Genomic DNA, 12956 nt, shown 5'->3' on the forward strand with positions numbered 1-12956 from the left:
CCCTTTGACCTCTGTATATGGGATGAGCCTGAGCAGGAGAGTTGGTGATGTCAGGACTGCGCCGTTCCCACGGATGCTCCTAGAGGCCTGCTGTGCTTCTGGGAACTGGGGCACAGGGATGTCTGTCTGACTGAAACCTAAAACAACAACAGTTCACCCCACCCCTCATGTTCCCAAACCCCACAACAGCAGCCAGGTATATACGCTACATAAGGTCCACCTACTAAGTTTGAGTATGGTGAGATCTAAAAGCAAGATTATTCATAACAAGTTGGTAGTATTCAATGGGGGAAGCAGAATGGAGGTTGTTAAACTCTCCACGCCCTATGTAATTACATTATCCATATGTTCTAATACTGGCTATTCTTATCAGCAAGAGAACAAGGTTCTCACGAACAAGCCTTTTTCAGCATACATCATAAATCTCTATACTAGTGCAGTAGGGATTCCTTTGTTAGTAAATTTCAGTTCAACATATAAATATTTTGTCTTAAGATGCTTAGGGGAGTGACTGTCCTTATCTTATATGGGTCAACTGAAGCACAGAACAGGTTAATGACATATTACATGCATTCCATCAGCAGTATAGCAACAGCATTACAAGCCAGGATTTCCTATTCGCTTATTAGTGACTTACTGGACTTACAGCCTCTTTGGATAGAACACATAAAGCCACATGATAAAAATTATGCAGAAGTATATCTTGAAAAGGTCCTGGCTACTTTCAATGAAATTCTACCTATTAGAAAGGGGATTATCTCCCAGAATGATAAAATATCCTATTATAAGCTAAAACTTTAGGAAGGATAGAAGAAAGGAGAAAGGGACAGGTAGACTAGGGTAAACAGAAGGGGTAGTTTATTAACTAACAGGAAGGCTATTAAAATGGACAAGGTGTATTCCTATTCCTGCCACTAACTTTAGTTTATGACCTTGGTTAATCTGCTCAGCCATCCTGTGCTTCAGAAATAGCCCTCCTATCTGTTTAAACCCGTAATTTTTGAATGTTTAAAACACGATTCATGATAATCTCAAACTGGTCACATTTACCTTTGTTAGAAATAGTGTCTCAGAAGTGCTAAAATGATTAATTCTCAAATCGCGTTACCCCTAAAATAACCAAATGCTTTCTATTATCTATGTCTCATCATTCCCTTTAACTTTTTTAATGATGTCACAGAAAGCGAACTACTAAGTCAACTGAATGCTATGGTGAGTCTTTACCATGTATATTACCTAGAACCTAATTTTACCTTTTCAAAACTCTAGTTTTCCATACCTGTCAACTCCTAATTGATGTCTTTATACTGTGAGCTCACTGTGTATTCGGAACACCAACCCCTGAAAAAGCTTAAGCCAGAGTAGCACAATGGAAGATACAAACAAACCCAAAACAAAAACAAAGCCAAAAGTCAAACTCTGAAATACTTAATTATAGACATATATGCAAGGAATGGAGTTATCTAAATGGCTAAACAAAATTCCCGAAGTCCTGAGTTCATCCCAACCAATTCAAATTTTACCCACAAAAGGTCTTCTTTAATCAAATTATTTGCTACAGTTATGTATTTTTTAAAATGATAGTTATAACAAACCATGGTTGCCTTTAAAGTACATAAAAACAGAAAATTTTTAAAAAATGAAAGTAAAGTTAGCCTTGTGACGGAAAGAAAGGAGAAAGAGTCAAATTACCTGCAAGCAGGCCGGGGTTGTGCCTGAATCCAAACCGCTGCATTTACCATTCATTATACAGCTGCATTATTGGGGGAAGGGGAGTTTAGAAGGGCACTGACACCGAAAGTTCTCAATACTTCTCACTCATCATCAGGAAGGGGGAAGAAGGAAAGTTTTTCTCTGGGTATTTTTTTGTTTGTTTGTATTTGTTTTTTTGGCTCCTGAAAAGGCTGGCAAAGAACAGTAACAGTGCAAGCAGTTAGAATATTTCTTTAAAAACAATTTTTTAAAATGCAAAACATTAAGGAATTTTTAAAGGCCAAACTTTTGTTAATATAGAAAGAATTTTCACTAGAGTTAGGCAGCCATCCCAAAACAGTATGGCAAAGGGCACTGGTAAAAAGGAAATAAAATACCACACAAAATCCAAAACAAAACTAAAAACATTTCAAATTAAACCTGGAAGACTAGAAGATTCCAACAGCAGATTTCTGTCCACTACTGAAACATTCCAAAATCCAAGCTTCAAAGGCGCCTAAATGTACTTTAAATGAAACTTTGTTTTGTTTTTGTTTTGCAAGAAAAAAAAAGAAAAAAAGCAGTGAACCTGGTTATAAATCCTGCAATATATTACATTTTTAAAAATCCTAGTACAACAAAAACAAATTTTAAACAAAATTAAACAAACAAACATAAAAAAAACAGTAGCAGCAGAGGTTACCTGTCTGAGCACCTACATTTTCTTAGGAGGGGATCGTGTCACACCAGCCAAATAGCCCATAAACCTTCTCAAAAAAAGTGAGCCAGGAGAAAAATATAACATAAGATTTGATTTCACAATGTCTCTAAGCACCCCCCAAGCCCCAAACTGGGGATTCACTGAATGAAGAGAATTTGTTTTTCCACTGCTTTCTTCTTAAGAAAAAGAAGAGATGATTTTCAAAGTCAATGACTGCTCTCAATGCCTTCGATACCTTCTCAAAGTCTGATAAAATGCTTGATGAAAGCAAGTCTCTTGTTGGATTTTTCCAATGTTCCAGGATAGTTTTCTTATTGATAACACATACAGAAAGATTTCAAAGTTCATTGAAGAAAAGCCAGGAGAAATGACCAATCAATTATAGACACCAAAAAAGAAAAAAAAAACTATTAAAAATTTTAAATGGAATAGTTCATACTTATGTATGTATAAGATAGGTATAAAAAGTCCAGTTTTCATCATGGTTGACACAAAAACAATATCAGAAAGAATTATTTTTAAAATACAATTTAGAATTACAATTTTAACAATATACACAAAATTTACAATAATTCATATTTTGGCATAATAATGATTACATATATTTGATAAGTACATTTTAACTTTAATCATAGCAATGAAGATTACACAAAAGTTATTAAACAGTTGTTAAAATAAATTTAACTTTCACTTAAATATCTGCTGCTGTTTCCTTTGGGTTCTTCCAGAATGATTTATTCTTACTCTTTACCTTAATTTTTGAGGGATTTCAAGAAGATATCCATGTTTTTAAAGTCTAAGATGACCATTCCTGCCCTTTTTATTCTAACATGTGAGTGCACAATCCAGAAATAGGTTGGTTAAGCTATGTTTTAATATAGTGTAAATGCACAAAAGATGGATAAACAGTGAGTAACACTTTGGTGAAATAATTTCAGATCTTTCTTATAATATAGTTGGCTAATTTGGCAAAAGTTAAGGAAAGGTTAACTATATTTTCCCTGGTCCCTTACACCACCAACACAAACTTTGAAGTTTTCCTGAAATGAAAATGTGATTCAATTTGTGTTTTTAAATCCATTAATCCACATTCATGTGATATATAACTATTCAAAGTGTATGTATAATAATATATGTGGCAACCACATGGTCTCTACATGAATATATGAATGGTGATTTGATTAAGTGGTTCTTCCTTCCTCATTTATTTCTCTATGCCAAATAGTATGCACCCTCCAAAGTATGGTCTTCAGTGAAAGAAGTACCATGTATTTCTTTCTGTTAATGAATCAGAGGTACTTATATGTGGTATATGAATCCCCCATAACCCTGTGCAAGCCAAATTCTGTTAGAAGCAATTTATCCTAACATAAATTAGAAACTCCTCTTATATATCTTTCTTCTGAGGTGAAATGAGACACTGCACAGATTAGAGGTACTATTCTATTCGTCAACAATCAACCTTTCACTCAATTTTAATATTATTTAATTCTATGGAAAAAACAAATTTTATTACATTCCTTTTTAAAACGGGGGAAAAACTGTACAAGCATAATCAAACCTCTGTTAGAGCTGGTTAATACTGATCTTTTATTATTGCCTCGAAGTTTCTCTAGTAGTGTCCAAGAAATTGTATTTAAGGTCCATCTGAAGAAAAATAGCACTGGAGAGGCAAGAAAGGGCTTGGGTAAAAGCTTCAGGGGATTTGTAGGGAGATGGAACTTGCTGTTTAAAAAACTACGTTGAGCTTTGCAGCATCTCCATTTCTTAACATACCTTCCAAACCCATCATTGCAATAGTTTTACCCATGTTTTAAAGGCTCATATTATATGCAGTTTGGGGGCTCTTATAAACTCAGAAAGTAAAAGAACATAAAGAGTAGACAGTATTGAAGGCTTAAGAGTAGGGCTAAAGAGACTCAATACTGCTAAATAAGTCCCCAAACAAAAACTTCCAGCCCACCTCAAATCCTATGTGTAAAAAGAGAAAAAGCATAGCCAGAAGCATTGAAGAAAAGCATGTAGCCTTGAATAAACCATACACTTAACAATCTAAAACAAAAAACCAAACAACATACATATACACAAAAAGGTCTAAGAAGCATCTATTCTCCCTGTGTCTTTAGGTGAATACCCCCACCCCAGAGGAGTCATTATGAAAACAACTCATCTGTTTTTTAAAGTCAAAAACTGTGTTTCCCATCATGCTCCATTTTCTAGAATCTATCCTTTTTGATTGGTTGGTGTAAGCAAAAAGCAAAACATACACATGCATGCGTGCAAACACATACATATATGCTCCCTCATAAAATGTGAAAAATGCAAATATATAATGCTGGCATTAGAAATCACTTCAGCTTTATACTTAAGAACTTATAGGCCCTTGATTTGCCACCCCTCTCCCACAAATATTTTTCTTTGTCCTATTCTCTAAATTCCCAACCACCAAAAGAAAAAAGGAAAAAATAAAAGGCTTTAAATGTACATGTTTCAAGTCAGTGTCTTGTTAACAGAAAAGGTAGCATTTTCTTTACTTTGGCCATTGTTAAAGATGCAGGCATAGAGCAGGGAATGTTAGACTAGCATGTATTAAAAAAAAAAAATGCAACATTAACAGAGCATATATCTTTCAAAAGAGACTAAAACACTAACAAATACAAGTCTATGCACATATTTTAAACTAGTGTATTTTTATCTACATTGAATAAATGTTATTTTGTATACCAGACATTGCAATACTGTTCATTTCCCTTTCATCATGCAAACATGCCAATTTTGTCATTAAAAAGCCTTTATTGGGTTATATTCACTTTGCTCTCCCCCACCCAAATTAAGGGAAAAAAAACTGACAAAACACCAAAATAAGAAATCCCAATAAAAGAGCCCCTCAGATTTCATAAACAACTATGAACTAAAGTTGCTAGTTAATAGGGAAATGACAGAATTTTCAGATTTTTATATATAAAAAAAAATTCTTGTAATTTAGGCAGCCTTTTCTCACCCATTACAACAAATCTTGCAACACAATGTGAAGTTATGCTACTGGACAAATGTACCAAAACAAATTTTTTGTACAATAGTAAAAGCAAGGGACCATGAAAAAAATTTATATGTTCCTCATGGCCTGAGAACATATACATTTTTTAGTACTTTAAAAAGATCACTATGAGAACTCGACATTTTTCTATATCCCAACTCTTCTGCCTCTATCGGAAGGATTTGTAAATGAAAACCAGTAACATCTCTCTAGCAGAGGTCTCATCTATCTCCCTCTTCCTCTCCCCAGCTAATCCTACTAATTTTCTCTCATCTTCCTGAGCATCCTCCATGAACAGCATTGCAAGTTGGTTTAAAAAAAGGAAAGGAAAAAAAAAAAGAAAGAAAGAAAAAGAAAGTAAGTTTTACAAGGACTTTGTTGGTTAATTATTTACCGGTGGAGTCACTCCACCAGAAGTTTGATTTCATTGGCTAGCAGCTGGTTCATGTTGAACATGCCCCCTGGGAGCTTGGTGAGCAGCTCTCGCTCCGTGCTTTCGGGGTCGCTGTCAACAGAGCTGGAACTTGCGCTCATGTTGTCGACAGCAGTGCTGGCTGCGGGACCCAGCTCCGGCTCACTAGTCTCACTGGCCGTGGACACCACGGAGAGCAGGGACATACGCCTGGTGAGCCGGCCAGAGGGCAGAAGGGAGGCGGCATAGTCCGCTATGATACCAGCTACATCTAGATTACAAGCCTTATCAAAGGCGATGAAACCTACATTTGCATTGGCCTCGCAGACACAGAAGGAGCCGTCATCTTTCATCAACAGGTCAATACCACACACATCCATCCCAAGGATATTAGACACCTGGATAGCTAGCTGCTTCCCTTGTTCGCTCAATGAGCACATCATCCCCACACCACCTGGTAAAAGAAAAATAAGGCAGGAAGTTACCTAGATGATAAACTTTTGGAGTAAAATTAAAGCTGGCCTCCAAGGCTAACCTCCCTTCTAAACCAGTAGTAAAAAACAATAGTACTATTCTAGTATAAAATTGGAACATGAAATCTAGATTTCCTTCTTTAGGGATCCTCTCCTTAGCCAGTCTCTCAAGGAACTGATGACTTAGTACTTTTTCAATATGGTATGTTTTCCAAGGAAGACATTAAACTTTCACTGAAGGGCCGGCCCATGGCTCACTTGGGAGAGTGTGGTGCTGATAACACCAAGGCCACGGGTTAGGATCCTATATAAGGATGGCCGGTTAGCTCACTGCTGAGTGTGGTGCTGACCACACCAAGCCAAGGGTTAAGATCCCCTTACTGGTCATCTTTTAAAAAAAATAAGAAATAAAATAACATAAACTTTCACTGAAGCCTATCTTTCTTGCAATAATATGAACAAAGTATAAGGAATTTTTGCATAAATACAATTAGACCACTTTATTTTGCATATGACAAAAGTGTTACTAGTTTTTGATCTGTAAAAATAACAGAGACGCATCATGCAAACAGAGGAAACGGATTGGAATCTGAGAACATGGTGACCTGAACATGGCTGTCTTCTTTTACAGCCCCCACTCTGACCTATTTGCCATTCCTAAGCCAAAAGGCTCTGGCTCTTAAGGTAGCTGGTTAGGTATAGGTGAAGTCTTGGGCCTTGCTAGTATCTGAGAGAAAAGAAGTAGAACTAGATTTTCTCACTTGGAGACCAGCTTCAGATGCTCTGAACTAAAGACTGAAAAGCAAAGAATTTTGAGAACAGCTTTGCTTAAAGAGCTCTGTATATCCCACACGATGAAACTGACAGCATTATGTGAGTATGCCTGCTGTCTCTGACCCCACAGGGGACAAAAAGTAGCTGGATGGATGAGCTGAGTCCTCCCTACCATCGAGGCTGGAAGAACAGAGGAGTCCAGGAAATGGGCTTCTTTTAGGTACCTCAGTAGAAGACTGGCATACTGGCACACGAATTAAATGGCTGTGCTTCCCAGCAACTGTAACACTGAGGCTATATGGAATGCTCCAAATAACCAGAGCTGAGCGAGCCTCAGTGTGACAACCACCAAAAAAGTAACAACCCACCTACAACTTGAATGAAAGAAATAAGAGCACTTTAAGGAGAATTCAAGTTCAGCACAAAAGGCTTTCTGAAGCTAAAACAAAAACTAATTGCCAAACTAAAAAATTCAGTAGAGGAATTTAAGAACAGTACAGTCACTTTTGAGAGTTAACTAAGAAAATGAAGTATAAGAAATATTTCAAAGCACAGACAAAAAACATAAGGTGAAATCATAAAATATTTAAAACTTTGGAAAACTGAATCAGAAAAAATCTCCTTCTCCAGAAGGAGAGAAACAAACAGATGAAGAGGCAATAATTAAAGACGAGATTTTCCTGAAACTGTAGAAAAACTTAGTCTGTTGATTAAAATAGTTTACTAAATTCCCAGTTAGATTATAGAAAAGACTTTAAAAAACTCAATATCTAAATCTCAATGTCTAAAAATACCCCCAAGTTTTTGAGCTCTACCCAAAAAAAAAAAAAAAAAAAAAAAAAAAAAAAGAATAAATTATCCCCACAAAGAAATTCAAAGTAGATTTGGACATTCAACTTGCAATGATCAAACTTTTAAGGCAGTAGAATTGAAGCCAGACTCTTACAATATAAGCCAAGATACTATTCTCTCAGAGAGGAAGACAGATATATAAGGGTATCTTTCACTCACATTTCCCACAGGGACAATAATCAAGAAAAGGTACTAACATGCTAGTAAATGACTAAGAAGAGAGATCTCAAGATACAGGAAGATGAAGTTGGGGAGTAAACAGCGGTGGAGTAATGAACTTTGCAATACAGGTATAATTAGTTTCAAATGAATAAAGAAAGAATGCCTGGGATTGAATAATTCTAATATGGACTTGAACTAAAACTATTAAATTATTTCAGCCAAACACTGGAATGTAAAGCCCATCAAAGCAGGGATTTTTGCCTGTTTTGTTCACTGCTATATAGAAAATACTGCTACAATACTACTTGATACTTAGGGGAACAGGAACAAGGGAAGATAGGGGAAAGTAAAGCTATTCCAAAACTTCATATAATTATGATGGCACAGTGAAGTAGGAAGAAAGAGAGTATCAGCGGAAATTGTTATCTTCCCAAATAACAGTAAAGAATATGTATCTGATTATAAGCATAGGGAAAGAGAAGGCAACCATTTATGAAATGCAAAACACGGCTGATCATCTAATTTACTGGGTTTTGGGGCAGGGGTAGATATGGAATTAATGGTACCTTACAAACCAACAAAAATTAGAAAATAAAAAATAAGGAACAATTTAAGTTAACGACCCCACCCCCCTTTCTTGTGATTACAAAATGCTAAGCTTTGCTGACCCTTTTTGCAACACATTTTTAGGGCTATCTGATCTATGGGTCTACCCAGTTATAATCATTATATTGGCTCAAGAAATCCTTGCTATATGTATTTGGTCTGTTTCTTCTTAGGTCAAAAATGGAAACTTGTCAGATGGGAATAAAAGACAAAACTTAGTTATATGCTATTTGATTATAAAAAACACAGTTTAAATAAAATGATAAAAAATTTCTGAAAACTAAAGGGAGTGGGAAAAGGCAAAACAAACTTTACTTTATAACCTTATATCCCCTAACTAGGGTATATATCCATATAAGCATTTTTTTCCTGTGTCAAATACTATCAATAAACAATCATGTGTTTGGCCACAAAGAAAACCTTAACAAATTTTAAAAGAGACTGTATAGGCTACTTTCTCTGACAATAATACAAGAATATCAGAAAGTAATGATTAAAAGTAACCAAAAGAATATTAAGTACTTAGAAACTGCAAAATTGATCCTGTGAATTAAAGAGAAAATCACAAAGGAAAATGAGAACCATCTGTAAAGAGGAAAAAAAAAAGCTTCATACCAAAACCTTCCAACACTGAAAGTTCCCAGAGTAAAATATTTAAGCATGAAGTGTCTTTATTTTGAAATTAGAAGAATTACATGTTCATAACAAGAGAGAGAGAGAGAGAAAGAGAGAGAGAGAGGAAGAGAGAGATAATAAAAACAAAAAGTAAAATGAATGGAAAAAATAGAAAAGACTTTAAAAAATACAAAAGCTAGTCTGACAATATTAAGAATGACAATAAAGACAGAATCACAGACAAAAGAGATTAAAAGAAGCATATGTAAATATCTCATGAAACTTTTTGGAAAATATTTGAAACCAGACACAAATGGATGTTTTCCCAGCAAATGATAAATTTCCAAAACTGACCAAAGAAGTGGCAAACTTTAACAGGCCAATTATCACAGAAGAGATTGGGAAGGTGATAAAAGACCTACCTACTACTGCAAAAGGATCAGATGAGTTCACATCTTTTTATTTGGCTAACCTTTATTCCAATGTTACTTTATTTATATAGAATGCCCTAGGAAAAGACTGAAAGTTCCCTAATGCATTAAACAAGGGCAGCATAGCCTTAATACCAAATGTGATAAAGTCTAAAAAAAAAAACCAACATTATAGGCCAATCTTACTTATGAAAATAGATGTAAATATACTAAGTAAAATATGAAGGAAATGAATTGAGTAACTTTTGAAAGAACAAGCTAGTATCAAGCCAAAAAAGTTTTATTCTGGAAATGCACGAGTAGTTTTTAAAAAGTTTTTTTGTTTTAATATAAAATGTATCAATATCGGATTCCCACATCGGCCAGCCACCAAAAAATAAAATATATGAACATAATTCACTACATCAAGAAATTAAAGGCAAAAAACACATAAATGATCTTAACAGCATTCCAAAATGGTGTTAAAATGACCCAACTATAAAAACTTTAGTATAATGAATATTATACTATAATATTATACTATCTTTAAATATAATGTCCTAAATAGCAAAACACTAACTCTATTTCAATGAAAATCAGAAACTAGACAGAGATCATTGCAATCATCACCACTTAAAACTGTATTGAAGGTTCTAAAGCAGTGATGCTCGCTCTGCTGAGGAGAATTTGTAAACTGTATGGTGTTGGTTGTTTAACTGAGATTTGGGGGGCAGAGGGGTCTATTGGCACTTAAGTCGCTGGTCAGAAATGGTAAACAAAAAAAACAAACTACCCAATTTAAAAGTGAACAAATATAATGAAAAGCAATTCATATACAAGTAAATACAAATGAATGATAAACTATGAAAAGATAATTCCATCATTAATAGTAAGGAAAATAAAAATTAAAATAACAGTGAGATATCATTTAACTCCCATCTGATAGTGAAATACAAAAACCACCAAAAAAAGAAAAAAGGAAAAAAACCAAACCCAGTAACACTTAGTGCTGCTGGGAGCGAGGAAAAAAAGGGTATTTAAATATGTTGCAAGTTCAAATACAAAATTATGGCCTTTCTGGAAAGTAATCTGGTCACATCTATTAAAATTAAAAAGTTATCTATTAAAATTAAACATTTATTTTGATCCAGCAATATCAACCTTGAGACTCATCAAGACAAAAGCACCAGTATGTAAAAAAGCATATTCACAAGGATATTTATAGCATTATTGCTCACAGTAGTAAAAAACTGCAAATAAATTGCAAATCAACAATGGGACAGATATAGACAGTAGGTGAAGGGAGAGTGGAAAGGGGTAAGAAAGAAGGGGGGGAATGAAAGGATCGCATTTAAATAACATTATAAAACTGCATCTATATAAAGCTACTTAAAACTTTTTCAGGTCAACAAAAAATACTCAGAAAAATAAAAGCAGTATTTGCAAAAAAAAAAAAAAAAATACTGCTTGAAAGTTGATTTCCTGGGATAACCATAGTTGTCTAACGTTTAGTTGAAGGTCTGCCACATGTGTGTGTGTGTGTGTAGAATTTTACATAACTGAGATCCTATTATTGTTCATAAACAGTAAGAAGAGTATGAGAGGCAAGATGATGTCTACATAGCTTCTATGTATCTTTCTAATTCTGGAGCCAAGGTATTCAAGAATTAGTAAAATGAGTGGTTAGGAGGCCAACTCTGGAGTCAAATAGTCTAGACTTGCATCCTGGTTACATTATTGATGAGATGTTACCTTGAGCAAGTTACTTAACTGTTTTGACTTGGTTTCCTTATCTATAAAATCTAGGCATAATGCCACAGGAATTAAGATTGATATTCATACAGGAAAACAACAGTTCAACAGACTAAAGGGCCCTGAAACAGACCAATGCATATGTGGAAATTCAATACATTACTCATCAGTGATAAACAGACTATTCAATAGTGTTGAAACAACCAGTTGATTATTCACTTGGGAAAGAAATAATCAGGATCTCTATCATCACACTGAACAACAAAATCAATTTCAGGTAGATTAAAGACCTAAACATGGTAAGCAAAACTTTCAAAGTTTTAGAGGACTATATCCAAGAATAGAATATAACCAAGGAATGGAGAAGAATTTCTTCAATTAAAAAAATTTAAAAAGCAGAGATACAGAAATAGGACCTATAAGTAAAAAAAAAAAAAAAAAAAAGGAGGGGGGCAGAGAATGTAAAGAAAAGAATGAATATACTTAATATGAAAACTGAAAATTTCCATCCACCAAAATATAGAATCAAAAAGAGGAGATATCACAGACTGGGATGAAAATACTTTACCTATAATTCATATAACTGACAAAAGAATTTGAAGTCAGATTACATAAAGGATACCTACAAATCAAGACAAAAAAGCAAAAAAATCCCAATAAAAAAAGAGGCAAAAGACCTCAACAGGCAATTCATAGAAGATAACTGAATAACCAATAAACTGAAAAGATGCATAACATCAACAGAGATGCAAATCAACACAACAACATGATATAATTTCATACCAGTCCGGCAAAATGTTTAAAGTCTACCAATCTTACAAGTTGGCAAGAAGGTGGCACTATAAGAAATAGTACTCAATGAGGAAAAATCCTAAGGTAGGTATGTATAGTTATTTGGAGAATCATTTGGCAATATCTAAAACTTGAAGGTATGTAATACACTATGACACAAAAATTCCACTTCCGCACGAATGGGAACCTAGAAACACTCTTGAGCATGTACCTAAGGATACGAAAAAATGTTCATAGCAATAATGTTTATAAAGGCCCAACTCTGGAAACAACCAAAATGTGAAATCACAGAGCAGTGAAAATGCCTGTGTTTACATGGCTGAATCTAACAAATGAGGCTAAGTAGGGAGAAAAAAGTATTTATAGAGTTATAGATCATTTATACAAAGTTTTATAACATAAACTAATATCTTACTTAGGAATACAGACACAAGTAATATATATGGGAAAGAAAAATACCAAGTTCTGAATCTAGTGAGGAGAGAAGAAAATTATCAGGGAGGGGATAATTATATTGACAACTTATTTCTCAAGCTGGTTATTGGGTACGAAGGAATCCTTTATGTTATTCCTTACACCTTCTCATAAGCCTCAGTGATCTCACACAAACTTAACAAAAAACCCAAATTACCTCATAATATGAAACTAAATTAATTTT

General features: G+C 34.4%; 1 protein-coding gene across 13 annotated transcripts in view; it reads right to left on the reverse strand.

Annotated features, from left to right (window-relative positions):
* The window catches only part of RIMKLB (ribosomal modification protein rimK like family member B), a 74349-nt gene that overhangs the window by 5177 nt on the left and 56216 nt on the right, over positions 1–12956 (reverse strand). For 9 of the 13 annotated variants that reach the window (XM_063115583.1, XM_063115587.1, XM_063115582.1 and 6 more), the window contains one exon: positions 2979–6316. In XM_063115583.1, coding sequence (XP_062971653.1) covers positions 5853–6316 — 464 coding nt within the window. In that variant the 3' untranslated portion in view covers positions 2979–5852. The other 4 variants (XR_010025012.1, XR_010025013.1, XR_010025014.1 and 1 more) reach the window with 4 other exon arrangements.

This window comes from Cynocephalus volans, chromosome 12 (assembly GCF_027409185.1).
Source record: "Cynocephalus volans isolate mCynVol1 chromosome 12, mCynVol1.pri, whole genome shotgun sequence".
Lineage (NCBI taxonomy): Eukaryota > Metazoa > Chordata > Mammalia > Dermoptera > Cynocephalidae > Cynocephalus > Cynocephalus volans.